General features: G+C 41.2%; 2 protein-coding genes across 3 annotated transcripts; one reads left to right on the top strand and one right to left on the bottom strand.

Annotated features, from left to right (window-relative positions):
• The first annotated feature begins 833 nt into the window (after positions 1 to 833).
• siae (sialic acid acetylesterase) lies at positions 834 to 5,592 on the top strand. 2 transcript variants are annotated; one of them, XR_009931561.1, is made up of 11 exons: positions 834 to 1,063; positions 1,580 to 1,738; positions 2,108 to 2,265; positions 2,378 to 2,516; positions 2,767 to 2,950; positions 3,139 to 3,257; positions 3,368 to 3,501; positions 4,033 to 4,187; positions 4,333 to 4,519; positions 4,660 to 5,058; positions 5,430 to 5,592. XR_009931561.1 is itself a non-coding variant. In XM_062472266.1 (10 exons), exons 1-10 carry the CDS (start codon positions 1,006 to 1,008, stop codon positions 4,957 to 4,959), a joined length of 1,593 nt encoding a protein of 530 aa, XP_062328250.1. In that variant the 5' UTR covers positions 834 to 1,005; the 3' UTR covers positions 4,960 to 5,592. The 2 variants fall into 2 exon arrangements, 1 of the variants encoding a protein (XP_062328250.1); XM_062472266.1 differs by having other exon boundaries at positions 4,660 to 5,592.
• Positions 5,242 to 17,135, bottom strand: tbrg1 (transforming growth factor beta regulator 1). The gene is made up of 30 exons (XM_062472268.1): positions 16,968 to 17,135; positions 16,568 to 16,716; positions 16,175 to 16,306; positions 15,927 to 16,088; positions 15,737 to 15,848; positions 15,512 to 15,654; positions 15,163 to 15,319; positions 14,751 to 14,854; positions 13,856 to 13,899; positions 13,434 to 13,678; positions 13,126 to 13,274; positions 12,924 to 13,049; positions 12,675 to 12,836; positions 12,363 to 12,549; positions 12,118 to 12,248; positions 11,828 to 11,993; positions 11,613 to 11,730; positions 10,100 to 10,251; positions 9,860 to 9,917; positions 9,555 to 9,637; positions 9,379 to 9,415; positions 8,270 to 8,506; positions 8,036 to 8,106; positions 7,666 to 7,889; positions 7,373 to 7,512; positions 6,895 to 7,041; positions 6,713 to 6,810; positions 6,520 to 6,630; positions 6,185 to 6,333; positions 5,242 to 5,938 (listed from the first exon to the last, which is right to left on the bottom strand). The coding sequence occupies exons 1-30, from the start codon at positions 17,117 to 17,119 to the stop codon at positions 5,862 to 5,864; spliced, it is 4,023 nt and encodes a 1,340-aa protein (XP_062328252.1). The 5' UTR covers positions 17,120 to 17,135; the 3' UTR covers positions 5,242 to 5,861.
• Between the last annotated feature and the right edge of the window lie 1,068 nt (positions 17,136 to 18,203).

Genomic DNA, 18,203 nt, shown 5'->3' with positions numbered 1-18,203 from the left:
TTCTTTTCTCCCTGCTCTATTGTCTCAAACAGACTGAAACGAACAACACCAAAACACAATTTGATGACATCAAACAACCCCCTGGTCATACCTTTTCAACCTGCCTCATCACCTGCCCAGCCCATACAGGGGAAGAATAACTGTCACTTGCTCTGCTACTTCTCAAATTAAGATTTTTCTTTTTGAGATCAGAATCACAATCAGAAACAGAATCAGAATGGGTTTTATTCACCATGAAAGTTTGCAGAGACAAGGATTTCGCTTTGGCAGGAAGGTGCAAACATTAAACATATAGGAATCTAAAATTTAAATATGAGGAATAACTATACTAAGGGTACATAACTAGCAAACTAAGGGTACATAACTAGCAATGGAATTAGATTAAAATAAACTATACAATAAAATAAAAAAAGATTGCATAGCCTCCATCCAGCTAGCCGGCATCAAGCCGGCTGATAAAAAATCATTTTAACCCGGCATGGAGATTCATGAAATCTTAGTTTATATTACAACCAAGTAAAAAAAATGTTTATACTATGTTAATATTTTTTCTAAAATAATATTTCAAGCCTATTTACTTAATTTGGACATAGGGTTTTGTAAAGTTCTAATCAGAGGGAAATCCAAATAGAGCTGAAATAATAATGCCCTGGTAAAAATCATACACTAAAAAGAATTCGTTAAAGAATTGTAAAATTATTTTGACAGTCAATGGTAAAAAAGTAATCTACGTAATATGCATTGAAAGCAGCAATGTGCAGGAAGTCAAACGTTTTCCTGTCGGCAGCTCTGTTTGTCCCAACGCAGCAGTAGTAGTGTAGGTTGATGGGTAGAAGTGCGGTAGTTATGTCGAAATTAGATCATATGACAGGTTTGGACACTGATGGTTCCAGATAGGAGTCTAAGAACCGTTCAAAATGTAAATTATCCAGAATTATCTCATCAGGATAACATGTGATAGGGCGTTTATAAAAGCTTTTTGCCTCTTGGTTGTTCGCGGATACAATGTCTCTGTTCATATATGTGTGTTTTATCTCTCTTTGTGGAACTGTTTACGCCCCAGGTAAGTAGCACTTGCGCCTTCAAACTATACAAAAAACACAACTATAACATTGAGTAGAATTCGAGAAATCGTTGCCCACCGAACTATTCTGTGCAATGGAAACTGCTGTATTGACGACTTGCATAGCTTTGCTCATTATTGCAACAAAGCAAACTAGATACAAATTAACCCATGCCATAAGTTAAGTATAACATACAGCTCTGGAAAAGAAGAGCACTGCTATTTTTTCTGTCCTTTCCAAATAATTAGATAAGGAAAGTTTTAAGTGAGGAACAGAAGGGTTCAACTTGCAGTGGCGTCTTAAATTGAACCCGTCTGTTCCTCACTCAAAATGTTCCTTCTCAACGTTTTTGGAAAGGGGAAAAAAAGATGCAGTGGTCTCTTAATTTTTTACAAGGATGTATATCATACCTGTATGATTTGTCTCACTTCACTTTTTTTCCTATCGAGAGTGATGTACCATAATCTGAATGACTGAAATCGTTGTCATGAAATGATAAACATCTTGTTTTCCAGACTTGTTTCGCTTTGCCTCCTATTATGGAGATCATATGGTTCTACAGAAGACCCCAGAAAGGGCTGTGTTATGGGGCTATGGGCCAGATGCAGCCACGGTCTTTGTCTCTGTGACAGGACCATTCACACATAAAACTCCAGCAGCCACGGTCTCTAACGGTGAGCAATGGGATCAGCACAATGACTATACCAATACACACAATCAGAAGGCTGATATTGAAGCTGTAGCTGAACAATGACAGATTTGTAGAGTAAAACTTCATTGTAGACCTCATGATACTAGGCTACTAGTCCCAATTAAAAAGAAAGGGACTCTTTAAAAAATGCTTATGGAGGTTTCAAGTTAAATAGAAAAGAATAACATTCCTGTTCACACAGGTGGGATTTATTTTCCTTTGGCAGTCGTGATATGTTAGACACATTATGTACATATCCACATCACTGTAACACTGTGATATTGTGGTTTTCTATTCCCTGTGCCTGTAGTTGATCAGTATATGGGTTACATCCACTGGTATTTCTTGACAGGGATCTGGAAGGTGAGTCTAGACCCAGTGGAAGCTGGGGGCCCCTACAATGTGACTGCGTTTCTGAAGAACGGCTACAGCATCACCCTAACAGATGTACTGTTCGGTGACGTCTGGCTGTGTGGAGGCCAGAGCAACATGGCTTTCACGACTTCCCAGGTGATTTGATCAGTGGTGGTTGTGACTTAGGGGATTTTAATGTTGGTTTTCAACAACAGTTTTCCATATATTCAGTGTGATTGACTGTGTGAGTTTATACCATTGTTTGTAGGTGTTTAATGCTTCTTATGAGCTGACACTGGCCTCCAAGTACCCCCAGGTGAGGGTTTTCATGGCTGCACTGGAGCAAAGCAGCACCGAGCTGACGGACTTAGCTGGAGTCACTGTACCCTGGTCAGTTCCCACACCAGGTAAGAACAGAATCGAATACCAACACTTCCCTCATCAATCATTCCTTCATTTTTCTTCCAGTAAAGTAGAATTACTACTTAGCAGCCATGTAATTATCAATGATCAACCAGTCGGTCAACAAAACATCATCTAGTAGTCAATATTTTTCCACGTAGCCTTTTGAAATAGACGTTAAATTCACTGGCTGTCAAAATCAAAATACAATTGATGGTGTTGTTGATTGCCGTCATCTTTCCCTCTCTTGAGCAGAATTGCTTGGCGGTGGGAACTTCATCCACTTCTCTGGAGTGTGCTGGTTGTTTGGCCGCTACTTGTACAAGACCCTGAGGTACCCTATAGGCCTGGTGGAGTCCTGCTGGGGGGGTACACCTGTAGAGGCCTGGTCCTCACCGCGGGCTCTGCACCAGTGTGGCCTGGACGGGGCCAGTGATGGGTAGGCATATAGTTTCACCTATGTGGGCAGTACCATATGTAAAGCTACAATAATCAAGCTTCAAACTCCATTGCAACATGAGCTGATAGTATGCATTTTGGGGTATATTAATGAACAAGAATGAACAGATGAAGGATCTTTATCTTCTGCAGTTATTTGAATGTAACCTGATCATATGATGTCCCCAGCATCCCCGTGTCAGAGGACACTGTTATGTTACAGTCTTTGTGGAGGAGCTCCGTGTTGTGGAATGCCATGATCCACCCACTTCTCAACATGACCCTAAAAGGAGCCATCTGGTATCAAGGTTAGAAGAAAAAAAAATGGTTCAGTACAGCTTGGGCAGAAGAGAGTAACGAAGTAAAGCAGGAGGCAGGTTCAGTTTTCAACAGTGCCTTGGTGCTTTTGTTTTGGTAGGTGAGGCCAATACTGAGTATCACCAAGAACACTACTCCTGTGCCTTTCCCACCATGATCGATGACTGGAGGATGTCCTTTCACCAGGGCTCTGGGGGACAGACTGCAGCAGACTTCCCCTTTGGGTTTGTTCAGGTGAGGACATCACACAGCCTTATACAAGTTCCTGTTAAACCCCATTTAGTAAAATGTTACCCTTTACCAGCTTAGTGATGTTCCCAGCCTTTCTTCGCTGCAGTTAATAGCATTCCTTTGACTGTACATCAGTAGATCAGTTAAAGGTAGGGTAGGTAAGTTTTTGTGAACCTTGTCATTTTGACTTGAGTTAAAAAATATTCAAACCGAAATATACCGCCGCTTCCTTTTAAAGCCACTTCCTCAAAACACGCCTGACTACTGCCGGGAGGTAGACAGACAGACAGACAAGTAGCCCGTCCAATCCTTGCATTTGGTCCAAATTTGATTGTGTTTATTACAGTCCTGCAAAGCCCAAAGATACTGGATTTATGCAATTTGACTGTCAAACCTGTATTGGTTGCCATCAGGATATATCAGCAAATATGACAAAAATTGCTTCTCAACAACAATACCTACCCTGCCTTTAATATAAAAGGTGATACTATAAACAGCTGATACAAAGAGCCTGTCTTTTCTCTCCACCCCCAGCTGTCTACGTACAGAAAGAGCTCCACAAGTGAAGGCTTCCCATCCATTCGCTGGCAACAGACTGCAGACTATGGCTTTGCTCCCAACCCCCGGATGAAGAGGACCTTTATGGCTGTGGCCATGGATCTGCCTGATGAAAAATCCCCCTGGGGCAGGTATGACATGAAAGAAAAGCAATAGTTAAAACATATACACACTGTATGCTGTTGTCTTTTTTATTGAGCTTCCCCCCCCCCCCAGTATTTGATATAATTGTTGTGCATTCACCATTGTCTTGGCAACATGACCCATGTGTTCCAGTATACATCCCCGATACAAGCAGGAAGTTAGCATGCGACTGACACTGGGAGCCAGAGCAGTGGCCTATGGGGAGAGGGAGGTCTCATTCCAGGGGCCTTTCCCTAATCAGGTCCTGGTCCAGGATACATATGTCAATGTTACCTATGATCAGAGACTCTCTGTTAATTCATCAAAAGACATATTTGAGGTGAGTCTGATGCTATAATGCTACTGTGCCACTGTCAAACTTGCAGTTTCATGTGGCTTTTTGAACCGTTACGTAATCTCAAATAATTACTACTCCTTCGGTTATAAGTGTTTTTATAAGACCTCTCATTTCCCCACTAGATTTGCTGCTCAGTGCTGAAGGCACCCTGTTGGTTTTTTTCCAACTGGATTCCAGCGCCCATCATTCAGTGGGACAGGACCTCGGTGCAGTTGTCCAACAACAACTGCCGATCCGCGAACAATGTGGCTGGCCTGCGCTACGCCTGGAGGGACTGGCCCTGCGACTTAAAGGCCTGTCCCATTTACACTGCTGATGGGGTGTTACCCGCACCACCCTTCACTCTCAACCGCTGGCCATTCCAAAGCATGAAAAGTGAGGTCCACCCTCCTTCCGAGCTATGGACTATTCCACCCAAATAGAGGAAACAGAAGTTGCAGTGTTGTGAACTAAGAATTAAGCTCTAAGAGGTGTGGAACTGCCTGCGTCTTCCTGTGTATTTTGATTGCACTGAGAAAATTGTTTCCAGTCCATTGTTGTGTTATGAATTGCTTTTACATTTAAGAGACAAATCGATTCCAATCAAACTAGATATGCTCATTTAAAAAAATAATAAGACTGATAAGCAACACTCATTAACGACCATTTACCGTTAACCGACAAGTAACATTTTTGTGTCAGTGACCCAAAAAAAAAAACCAATACAACAAAAATCCCCTGGGTTTATTAAGTAAATAGTAGCTCAACTATAGTTGCAGAAAACAACAGAACAAAAACTGATTTCTAACAGATTGCCATTGTATTGATTCAACTAGGGAAGGTGAAAAATTGCTAGATCTAGCAAAATTGTCGGTAAATTGGCAACACTGTTTAACCAATAGTATTAAATCAGGAAACATTTGTATTGTCAGTTAACGGTTAACTATGAGCATCCCTAAATCAAACCCATAAATCGATATTATTGTGATTATCAGGAAAATGTAACATAAGATTATTTTTATTTAAATGTTAAAACAGACCAGGAGCTCTAAGGTTGTTCAATAAATCAACTCTCAAGTGCCAACTTTACTTTTACACATTTACAACTTTACTTGTACATCAAAAACCCCAGCAGAGGGTGCTACAATTGGAAAACAACTTTTTCATTTGCTGGACATGTCCTACAAGGAAACTTAATTCTGTCCTCCTTGGTGTCATGTAGGTTATAATGAATATTAGTTTCAGTTCCGCAAAAGTAGTCCAGTAACTCTTCCTTTGAAACAAGGTCTGTATAGTCTCTCTATTTGACGGTTCTTCAAAGCTTGTGGTGTTTTTGGAGGGCTTCTTAGGAACTGAAGTAAGAGGTAGATGGTGAGCTCAGGAGATGCTGACGAGAGGAACTGGGAGATTTTGGAGTTGAACCTGGGGATGAGAAGATTTATTGAACCCAGTGTGACGTACAGTTACAGTAGATGAAGTCTTGAAGCAATGCAATCTTTCATGTTTTGTGGATGGGCGATTAGTATACAACTGGCTTCTATGCTATTGACTTACAACTTGTTTTTCATGATGCTAGCATGCAGGTGTCTTAAGAGTCATACATTTTCCATGTCAGCAAGTGGTTGAAAAGACAGGCCCAATCTACACGAGTCATGTTTGTAATGTCACCTGCCATGCTGTTGTCTGTCTTCACACTTTCATCGATGGCCTGGTGCCTCTGGTACGCCTCAAAATTGACTGAGGCGTCATCTTCTGATAGGCTGTGTGGAACCTGCCCGTCACCGGGGCGACACACCTCGAAGCGTATCCATTGGTAACTGTGGAAGGGACACACCACCAGGCATAGTTAGGTCATGTGACTATTCTTCAGCAGAATGTGTATTAGACAAACAAACATGTTGTGGACAAGGAGAATTTTGAGGTTCAGTAGCATTTATATTAACAGAAAAATTTGAATTGGGACTAATCCTACCTAGTCTGAGATTCAAGTGGTCGGCACTTACTTGACACACTTGCGTGCTCCAGGACAGCTCTGGATCAGATTCTGGATTGTGGGATGGGAAAAGCCGAAGAAATCTGCCCCTGACGGCATAATGGGGTTGACAGACTTTGACCTACTGAAAGAGAGATTCTATGAACTGCAGAGTACAGTGAAGTAGGGAAACTAAAAAACTTAAACTTGGAGAGAACCCAAACCTCATCACTCCAATGGCCTTCAGAAGGTTTGAGTGGCAGGTCAGGGCAGAAGAGGCAACTATGGCATTCTGAGGGTCATCTTCAGGCACAATCTCAAACTGGGGGGACGACAACATAAATAAACAGATTGGCTGCCAAGATCATTGCACTGTGTGTGCAGGGGTGTGTGTGTATTTACAGACCTGTGGTCCTGCACCCCCATCTTTGATTTGACAGGTGAAGAGGCACTGCTGATCAGGGTTCTTCATACTGGCAAACACACGGGTACTGCAGAAGCCCACTGGGTAGATGGCACACTGGTCATGGAACAACATCCGATCTGGAATGATCTGGGAGAGACACGAAGGACATACAATACATTCATAACTGGTACCAACTAATGAAGGCTAGGACTTGGCCTACGTCCAACAGCCTAAGACAGCTCCCTGTCACATCTCCTTTGCTAGCGTGTGAAGTGTGAAGGACTGGACAGTTCGGTTCTTAACAGGGCTGAACATTCAGGTCAGCAAACACAGCCCTTTTGAGAATGACGATGGGCAGAAGACAAACTCACATTCACTCAAACATTTGAAATCTCCCCGACTAACAAAAAGGGAAGGTGTTACATGTTCAGGTCAGAACGGAGTCTAGAACGGTGACGAGCAGAGCTGAGACACTGACCTCCCCCAGGCTGTACACGGTCAGACCCCCCAGCACGATAGGGAAGACAGGACGCCCAGATGAGTCCAGAGGAATGGGCTGGACCAGCTTACGGGAACCCCCGTCGCCAAGCTTGCGCTTCTTACCCATCTTTTTAGAAACTACGGCAAAAAGAATTAATATTAGATCGTTATGAAAGGCTTCCTGTGATATTTGAGTGGGTTATTTAAGTGAATTTGGATGTAATGTCTATACTACAGGGTGATAAAGTACCCAGTTTATACTGGCTAAAATGAAAAGAAACCCCTACTCGCCTTCATCTTTTCCATTCTCCCTCCCTCGTTCTTTTCTCTCCTTCTTGGGCTTTTTTGGGAGGCCATCGTCTCCCCCTGACGTGCTGGGGTGCCCTCCAGGCAGGACGGAGCCCCCAGGGGGCCCACCGCTGAAGCTAGCCAGGGTGTGAGAGCTGGTACTGGGGGCAGTCTGGATATCCCCATCAGACAGAGACTGGTACTGCAACAATGTTTTCAGTAAGAACCTAAAAACAGATGAGGAAGAGGAATGTGAGTCAACAAACAAACAAACCTGTCCCTCATCTGGTAATACAGAAAATACTTCCGTTCATTAGTGTGGAAAACCTCAGTTAAGGTAACTCTGTTACCCTGTGAGCACTGCCCTGCTAACCTGCGTTCCTCTTTTGCCCGAACAAACTTCTCCTCCAGGTGGGCGACCTCGTCGCAGAGTGCTGCATTCTCCTGTGGGTTTGCAAATCACATTCGTCCACTGACTGAACTGTTCGGCAGAGGACACCCCGATGCTGTTTTTCAATCAGTTACCCTCCACATATTTCACACAGCTTGAGTGTAACATTCCACATCAAAATGAAACAAATATAGCTCAAAGTTGTTCTCGACTTACAAATATCATGGCCCGTGCAGCTTTGCGAAGTCTGAGGTACTTTTGTCGGTACTTCTCGTTCTGGTTCTTCCGTGGGCCTTTCTTGGCTCTGGACCTGGGCTCAGAGGAGCCTGTAGGTGAAGGGAAAGGGGGCAAGGAGGCTGCAGAACCTGAGCTGGAGAAGGCCGTCTGGGGAGGAGAGCCCAGGAAGGACTGGGTGCTGAAGGCCTGTAAAGCCTGTTGCCTCTCGTCATCCGTCTAGGAATCAGAATTCGGTTTATTCGCCATGTATGTTACACAAACACGGAATTTACGGATTTACTGGAAGGTGCAAACGATAAACATATACAGATCTTAAATTAAGTAAAAGTACAATAGTTTAGCTAATTCTAGTTAAACGAGGAGAGGAAGGGACCAAAGTGAGTGAATGAAAGAATGACCCAACTGGTGACTCCTACGGTCCACTTAGAAATCCGTAATGATAATGCATACAATGACAATGTTTTGTGCATGAGATGGCAAATAACTGAAATAAGGTATAAATAAAGTTTAAATAAGTGTATAGCTACTATTGGCATAAAAGAACAAACAACATCAACCCTAAGGTTAAATTGACTTCTCATTGTTTACTTATGTGTTTGGTTTTGACAAGTGTTCTCAATGTCTGATTGCCTACTTGGCACCAATAAAGAAGTTCCATTGAGTTGAACAAATTCTGGGACATGGCTCATCAGAACTTACCAGCAGTGCAAAGACTCCATTTCTGTTCTCAATCCTCTTGAATCTCCTGCTCCCTTTCTGTGTCTGTAACATAGTGGGACTCTGAGGCCAGGTTTGATGTTGGGAATAAAAAACCCTGATCAGAGCTAAAATTTGGGCTGGGTCTTAAAGGTAAATGCAGTTGCCATTTGGGTGTATCACTTTTACGTCTTGCAGCTGTAATGCAGACGGTGATGTCTCTTTCAACAGAAACGGGGGGGGGGGGCTAAGAAGCGAGAGGAAAATATGCATGGAAAAAAGTATGAAAATAATTTGAGTTTTAATGAATAACTGATTTCATAAACCAAAAATGGAGATGAAACCACTTTGGCCTTTTTGTAGAAAACAATAGTTTGAAACCAGGCACCTACCTCTCGATACATAACAGCTTCAAGGCTTGATTTGGCACTGTTAGAAGCAAAACAAACCAAAAATTAACAACAGTTTGAAAATGATTGTTGAAAACTAGTTTCATATATGACAATTCAAAAATGTTGAATGAAGTCGGTGAAAATGGAAGCTCAAAAGATAAAATTCTCTACTGTACTTGGATTGAACTAATCCCCTATCGATAATCCTCTGTTTGATCTCTTTAATGTGCATGGGACGCCCAGCTTCCTCCAAGACAATCTGAACAAAACGGAAGACAACTAATCATGCAGTGCATGGTTGGTTTAGGGGCAGTTCTGTGGGAATATAGTATGTGAAAACCTCTGTGACAATGCTTATAAAATGGGCTATACATTAATTTTTTGGCAAAGAATAACTGAAAAGTAACTGAAAACTTCTGTAGGGTATTATATGGTGCATTGTAATACAACCGGTAATATGTTTAAGAGGGTGATTTGCTACCTGTGCTGCATCCAACCACGTGAGGTTGGGTTTGTCTGCAACATCGGTGGTTGCATCACTGCAGATAGATGAAGCACATAGTGATCATAAGATGGTTACATGAGACCTGTCACCTGACCTGGTGATATCTACTGCGATACATTTTAAATATTCAAGCATTTTTACACTGGAATTTTTACAATTTCTACATGTATGCAGGATAACAGCAACTGCATAACACGGGACACAAAGCTTATCTACGTTTCCAGAGTTTCTGAGGTTCCTGACAGACTAGCCATGCTGTCCAAGGCAGGGAAGAGTGAGTAGTTTCCCTGTCCATCCGGCTCCATCTCTGATTCAAAGTTTGAAAGTGTGTTCAGAGGGTCCATAGGGGAGAGAGGGGTGTCCGTGGTCTGGTTACTGCTGGACGACGGCTAAAACAATAAAGAGATAATATGAAAAAGGGTTTTAGTTTGCAACCTCGCCATCATCAGCGGGTCAATACCGTTTGGGCTAGCTACTAGTAGCTACCATGCTAGGTACAGTATTACCGATTAATTTAGCTAATTATCACATCCAATTACAAGTTCTCCTAACGATATATATATGTCGTTTGTTTTGAGTTATTTGTGTGATATCAAAATGCTAATATATTGCTAAAACATACCCCACTCTTTTCAATTCGTGTTCGGGTTTGTTCTTTTCCGTGAATCATCGGCGAACCGTGAAGCACTTCTTCGCTTGTGTCCATTGCATTATTCACTTGGAGAAGGACCCGACGACGAGCTAGCAAACAAACATGTTTTTCTTCTGTGTGTGCTTTATCTATATTTGCCGCTCATTTATTTGCTTTCAGTATAAAAACACTCCACTTCTGTCGATCGTGTTTTGATTTTGCTGTCGGAACTATGAAACTGCATTTGGCTCGGAATTGTAAGGGGAGCGTACACACCGGATATCCTGTCTGCCAGTACATGGTGGACTCCGACTGTCATAAATGTCATTATTGGTCATTTAAGCTAAGACTTTAACCCCAACCTTCAAACTACGAAAAATCGAATTGGAAGAATTAAGTGATTTTGCAAAAGAAACTGAACGAATAAGAGTGAGCACGAAGTACTACAGAAATAAATAAACAATGAATGAACATCTAATGAACATCTAACAATGATATGCATTTTAATTATATTTTCTCAATCACACACACATAGGCCTACTCAAATACACACTTCAAGCACTGCTGATATGAGCTCTTGTTGGTGCCTAAGGAGCAGTAAAAACTGAAGAACTTGATATCCGAGTGACATTTATTTACCATGTGTTATGTAAGAGCATTTGAAAATTAGACACAAACAACAAGATATCCAATACTTTGGTAAACAATGACAATATCACATCTTCCTTGTTATAGGCCTTCCAAACACATGTATTGCTTTACATTTGTTGCACATTGTGTTAATGAAGATTAACTAAACAAGCTCATAATATTATGGGCCTATGTTAAACTACATTATGAGGAAAGTTGGTGAAAAATGTATTTAATAGCAGTTCAGCCAGCCATAGTTTAGGAGGACGCGTATCACTGTCCTGCTGGGAAAGTTGTACTCACTCTGCCTGGGCCCATCCGAGAAATAAAGATACCCTATTGGAGGAAAAATCGTTTCAATTCATCAATAAACTGAAATATTTACAGCAGCTGTAGATGTGAGATGATCTAAGTGAAGGATTTTCAACACCTGTGTTTTGTCACAGGGTGGTAACTTGTGTTGATCACTTTCATTCTCTTACCATAGTTCTCAAAGGCAGCATCCACTTTTGAGCCAATGCCTGGGAAATCCTGAGTTATTAATCTAGGGTATCCAGAATCCATTTCACGTCTGGCCTCATTGTAGCTGAAGCACAAACAACCCATAAGCCATCATTTACTTTACATGCAATGTGAATCAATTAAGTGGCCAATTATTATTATGATGTAATCTAAATGCTCACCTCCAGTATTGGTTGTTCACAAAGAAGAGGGTCTTTTGTGTTGAGTGAACATACACTGATGAATCTATCTTATTGACAGATGATGGGAATCCAAGTGTGGAAATGGGTTTTGGATAGCCCGGGATCATTGTCTTTGCATAGGCCTCTATACCCCAGTACTTATTACCTGTGAAAAAAATTGTATTTCTCATGGTATCTCTGTGTTACGCAATACAGTGCAAAGAACATTTTTAGAAGCACAGATTTAGAGAGTTAAGACATAATGTCGATGTCCACTAACTCAAAAGCACCTTCAAAAAGGTATACCACATTCCGATGTTGGACCTCATAGGCAGCATCAACATAGTTAATTTGTGACCATTTGGTGGTCACTTTAGTGAGAGCAATTCCACTGATTTGTGTACTCTTCCTCCAGTAGTACCTAAAATCAGGATGAAACGAAATTCCCAAAAGATTCATTTTCCAAAAGCATAGTTTTAACACAGTTATGACAATGCCAGATGTATTAAAACGAACAATGATTGCCTGAACTCACCCATTTTTGAAAAAGTACAGGTCTCCCCACATGGAAGTGGCTGCATCAAACACAAGATCCCGGTCACACTGTTGGTCTTTTGGGTTGGGCCCGGGGCCAGGATTGGGGTCTGGTTCACTTGGCTCTTCTGGTTCAGGAACCGGAGGCTCTGGTTTGGGTTCTGGCTTGGGATCGGGTGTACGGGTTCCTTGGAGACACACATATCGTATAATAACTAATCAGACTCTACGAAGAAACATTTCATTGCAATGTGTGTTTATAAATAGAGTGATTTTTAAAGCACATCAACGGTGTAGTGGAGGGTTTGATTACCATAGAGGGCCTGCACCCCACGCTTATCATCATCGGGAAGCTTGTATCTGTTCGTGTTGACGTACTGATAGGTGGGGAACATTAAAGCCTTCCTGTCTCTGGAGTGATCCAGTCCCAGGGCATGGCCAAACTCATGGACTGCAACCAGCAACAGATTCACCCCTATAGACAAGATGCATGGGTGGGTGAGACCAATTTCATTGGAAAAGGTTATGAATGAGATGTTACAGTATGTGGAGACATTCTTACCATTCTGAGTCAGAGTCCAATATTCATCATCGTCAAAATGTGTGTCTCCACCTTGGCCCTGTCCAGGTGAGTTGGCATGGGCCAAAACTCCACTGGGTCCATCAAAAGGATAAAAGTCCCCATGATCTGAATCGGAATAGGAAGGTGTTTATTTTAGTGATGAGAAAGTGCTTTAAAACTGTTGTCTGGATCTCATACATACATCCGCCTTTGAAGAGTATCATGATGTCGGCGGTGCCAGATTCAATCTGTTTAAAATCCAGTGGAATTACGTCACTATACAGCTTGAAGGCCTGAGCTATAGTTGAGTCAACTTGATTCCGGCTCAAGTCTGGTGTGTATTCAGTGATTCTTAAAAAAAGTTATTAACAGATCAACCACTGTTACAAGAATACAAATCTTTATCAACAACTGAGAAACCCGGGACAATCAGTTCTCAAAGGTCATAAATGCAATACTGTACTTCAGACAAAGGAGACAGCAATCCTGGAGTGCACATAGGAAACACACCTGTATGTAATAGTTCTCTTCTCCCATTTGGGTCTCCCAGGGAAGTGTCCATATCTGCTGATGTCTGACACACCACACCTTGGCTCCTTCATCAACTTGAGGGTTTTCTGATCCAGTCTGCCTGTCACTTCCAGACCAAAGAATGCCTGCATGACCTCCAAGGTCTGGTTGAACGAGGTCTGGGCTACATTCCGAGTGGTCGAATTATAGACCCCAACATCAGTGTAATACTTGGATAGATATTCCTGGAAGGTAAGTGGTCAGTATGATAATTATTGCTAACCTTAACCCCAATATTGAACCGTTTATGATAATCATGATTATTTACAATCGTGAGTTGTGGATTATCCGTGACTGGGCAAAAGGGCAGATATTTGTGAATATTAAACAATATTCAACAATATGTGGTAGAAATACTTTACCTCAGCAAGTGTCTCCTCTGTCACATTTGGGGTTGTGGTAGGAGCTGCTTGACACAGAGAAAAACAGGCTAGAAACAGGATCATCGTCAGTGTACCCCTCATTTGGAGCCTGTAGAGACTGAAGATTCTTTCCCCCATCTCGATTCACTCTCCTTTAAAGCCTGTCTTTCAGCCTGCGGAGCCTAGGATATGTATTTCTAGCCATGTGAGAGCCATAGAGTAGTGTTTGCGTTCTTCGTGCAAACATGCAAGTGTTTGTACAAGCTCCTGTCCTATGGATCACTCACCTAACAACATAACCTCTAGTTCCTGGGATGTTAATGAAAATGAATAGCATTATAAAGTGATATACAAATGTTTATGATATCCAATGTTATTTATACATAATAATATACCATACACAGGATCGGTTGATTTCTTATGAATATTATTTAATTAAAATTCAAGCATTGGTTGATACAAGATGAGAAAGCAAAAAAGTGCTCAGTGTCTCACCAGACAAAAAAATCCTCTGAAATGATTACTGTTCCAAGGTTCATTTCAAGAACAAAAAATATACATCTAAAAATATACAACCCACTTGAATATAAAATTCATAAAAACAGACATGAAAATTGAATTATCAGAAATGGTAGCTAGACATATCTTAAAAGGCTCTAAGTAGGCCCTGTGTTTTTTGATAAATGAATTAGCAACCAAGCCATGCATTTGCAGGAATCCTCTTGAGCACCCTGTCTTGTCTGTAGTCGTAGAGGTATGCCTTTGTCCCGCTAAAGAGGTAGATATTACCTGCTGATGCAAATGTACAGAAGTCAGCGTAAATTGAAAACATGCTCATAAGAATGCATGCTCCAACAAGCAGCTGGATTAAGTGACATGCAGGATTGGATTTTACCTTCTAATTCAAACGCTGCATCAACCTTCCTCACAATGCCAAGCAAGTCCAAAGGGAAACTTTTTGGAAACCCTGGGTCCATCTTCCTTTTGTTTTCATCATACCTGTGGAACGTAGTAACACTATAAACAGAACATAGAAATGTGTTTTTGAATCAACCATGAGGGGGCAGGCTTTGAACATTTATTGACTTGTAAGTGGCCAAGGACTTTGATTGATGGTCCAATGGTCCAATTGCTCAATAAGGACAACAAACTAAAGGCAACATTAGTTACACAAGTTGTTTTCTAAAAAACAAGTAAAATATCTTTACCAATGTAACCGGAAATACGAAGAAAGTTACTGTTACCAAATGGGTCTTTCAAGTTATTTTAGGGTTAGAGTTTGTTCTGCTTTGCAGAGAATATTTTACCTATAATAAACCTGTCCAACAAAGAAGAATGTCTTCCAATAGCCACTGACATGAACAGCAGCATCGATGTGCCTCACTGTGGATGGAAATCCATACTCATAGATTGAGCCAAAATGACTTTTCATCTTTAGCTGTTGAACCACCCAGTACTTGGGACCTAAAAAACAAAGCTGTGTTACAGCATTTTTGGGACACTATGAAAAGCACTAACATACCACAAAAACTGCCAAATACAGTAAACCTCTTGCATGAAGTGTGACACTTTTAGTAAAAGACTATAATTTGTGTTCAGCGGTTGTGTCCTGTAGGATATCCAGCTCTGTCATGCCTTGTGAAGACTGCACATTACCAGTGAAGATGTACGCCACTCCCTTGGCTGGGATGTCATAGGCCGCATTTATAGCAGAGTTGATGCCAGGAAGGTATGTGCTACTAAACCCTTCCCTCAGCTGGTTCCAGTACGTTGACCATGTTGTCCTCATCCACATATATCTGGGAATCAATCACTGTCATGCATGGTCAATATAGTAAAACAGTTATAGAAAGTCCAGAATTGTATCCCCCAAAAACCAACCTGTCTTTGAAGAATACAATCTCATTCCCGATCACCGCCACAGCATCAACTGAGAAGTTGGGGTCACACTTTCTAGGGATGGTAACTGTTTCCTGTTTTATGATAGGCTTGCCTTGAGAATGAAATATAAATACATGTATTTAGATATCTAGTGTCATAAGATGTATCAATAGTATCACGGTTTACTCACCATACAATGCCTGGATACCCATCACGTCATCTCTTGGCAGTGTGTACTTTGCACTGTCGTAATACTTGTAGTTTGGGTACATAAGTGCTGAGGGGTTTTTAGAATGGGAGAGTCCCAGGGAATGGCCTAACTCGTGGGCAGCAACAGTGAATAGGTTATAACCTGAAATTGCACAAGAACCTTAGTTGTGAGTCACGTTCTCAAGACGTCACATTAATTTGATTCTAAACTACTGTAGGAAGATTTACCCGGATTTTCTTGGCCCGTTGTCCAAGTTTCATCTTCGTCAAAGTGCACATCTCCCCCCATACCTTGCCCTGGCTCAAAGGCATGGGCTAGCACCCCCTTGGGGCCATCAAAAGGGAAAAAATCTCCATGAGCTGGGACAGACAGAGACATGGAGTTATCGTGAGTTAGTTATTCGCCAATACGTTATAACCTAAATATTTCTGTGGTTACCCATATACTTGTGGTCTAACTTCCAAGCATATAATTATAGTTTAGATCAAACCTCACTTGCAACACACTCTATGAACCCTAAATAGTTTTACATCCAAACATAGACAAAAAAGTGATTACAAATTATGAATAGAAATGAAATTAACATAAATAAAAGGCAATGTAAATCATGCAAATTTTACTTCTTGATGCGAAGGTGAGTGCAATGTTTTCTTTTCCATTGTTCACTTTGACAAAGTTCAGCGGGGCAGCATCACTCCAGAGTTTTAGTGCCAAGTGGAAGGATCTATCAACTTCCTCTCTTGTAAGATCAGGGGTGTACTTCTCAATCCTGCAGTTTGTTAGTTAATTAGGTTACCATGACACAGTCTGAGGACTAGCATTATACAAGTTCTAGGGTACACCGTATACTGAGGAACAATAACGTGTGCTATCATGTTCAATTTCAAAATGATGACATCGCTACAGTGATTGCTAGTCAACTTCTAACAGTTCAGGAAACACAGACATCTACGGTAAATGACTATGTTATTGGATGGATGAAGGTTGATTACAGCATCTCATTCCGAAATGAATGGATACCTGTATGTGATTGTTTTGTTCCTCCACTTGGTTCTTTTAGGATAAACACTGAAGTTCTCTACATCTGGAACTCCACACCTGTCCCTTCTCATCACAGCCAGGGTCTGGGGGTCTAGAGTACCAGTCTGCTCCAGACCAAAGAAGCCCTGCATCTCTTTGATTTTGTCCACCATGGCGGAGGTATCCCTTCTATTGCGACTTTGATGTTGTGTACTACTCGTTGTTCTCAGCTGATAGTATCTCCTCAGGTACCCCTGCCACAGATACCAGTTAGCCTTCAAAACTCCAAAAGACACATGCCACAACATATTTATGTATGTTTGTGATGTTTGTATTCAACTGTAAGAACATGTTCAATACGATGTAACTGTGATTATTTCACCAAGTTGTGTCAGCCAAATGTCATTGTTGACAGAATTTGAAAGATGATGTTACAGAATCAAATGCATATGCTGACATTTTATTTTCAGGTCTGCATGTGGAAACACAAACCTCAGCCAGCTGGACATCTTCAGGTCTCAACCATTGTTCCTCAGAGATGGGTAAAGTCAAAATGATATTCACGAACATTAGATATCCTGTAAATATCCAAGACCATAGCAACTCCATCTTTCAAAAAATACCTCAGCACATGGATTTTAAATTAACCCGAGCCTTTATACAGCATGCTTGAGGTTGAGTGGTTTATCACGTGGGCCCAGAGCCCCCAATCCCTCAGCTACACTAGACTACCTGAGGCTGTTCCCAAACAGGTTTGTTTGCAAAATGGCACTATGGAATGTATTAGAATATGTTTGGTTTACCTCCATGTAAGGTAGATAGAGGACTTTTTCCATTTACATTGTACTTGGTTGCAACATTACATTTTTACATTGTACTTTAAATATAATTTTCTAAATATCAACAAGGTCAAATATATAGTTGATATATATATACAGACCTAGATATGGGGTTGAGGTCTACTTATAATTTATCTGTGTTAAAATCTCTACAACGCTTGGCAAGTGCTCAAACATTTGATCGAGAGATTGTTGATGAAATCCCCATACTCGCATAAATCAAATAGTACTTCTGTTCTGGAGGTTTTACAATGGAACATAAACATGCATTCACATTCTTCAGCTTCAGTGTCATTTCTGTAACATACTGTCAGTGAAAATAACACAATTAACCAGCCTTTTATTTTTTGAGAGAAAAATAATTATATTAGCTACATGATTCTGTAGGATGTTTATT

Source organism: Osmerus eperlanus, chromosome 11 (genome assembly GCF_963692335.1).
Source record: "Osmerus eperlanus chromosome 11, fOsmEpe2.1, whole genome shotgun sequence".
In the NCBI taxonomy this organism is placed as follows: domain Eukaryota; kingdom Metazoa; phylum Chordata; class Actinopteri; order Osmeriformes; family Osmeridae; genus Osmerus; species Osmerus eperlanus.
This window is presented reverse-complemented; position numbering and strand designations above follow the sequence as displayed.

Bases quoted from the DNA above. Each gene is read 5' to 3' on its own strand.
- siae (XM_062472266.1), top strand. From the start codon at position 1,006: ATGTCTCTGTTCATATATGTGTGTTTTATCTCTCTTTGTGGAACTGTT. The intron at 2,517-2,766 runs GTAAGAACAGAA...TCTCTTGAGCAG, and splicing joins CTGGTCAGTTCCCACACCAG to AATTGCTTGGCGGTGGGAAC. The intron at 2,951-3,138 runs GTAGGCATATAG...TGATGTCCCCAG, and splicing joins CTGGACGGGGCCAGTGATGG to CATCCCCGTGTCAGAGGACA.
- tbrg1 (XM_062472268.1), bottom strand. From the start codon at position 17,119: ATGCAGGGCTTCTTTGGTCTGGAGCAGACTGGTACTCTAGACCCCCAG. The intron at 8,507-9,378 runs GTAGGTGCCTGG...TCTGATTCCTAG, and splicing joins AAGCTGTTATGTATCGAGAG to ACGGATGACGAGAGGCAACA. The intron at 7,513-7,665 runs GCGAGTAGGGGT...TTTTTGCCGTAG, and splicing joins GGAGAATGGAAAAGATGAAG to TTTCTAAAAAGATGGGTAAG.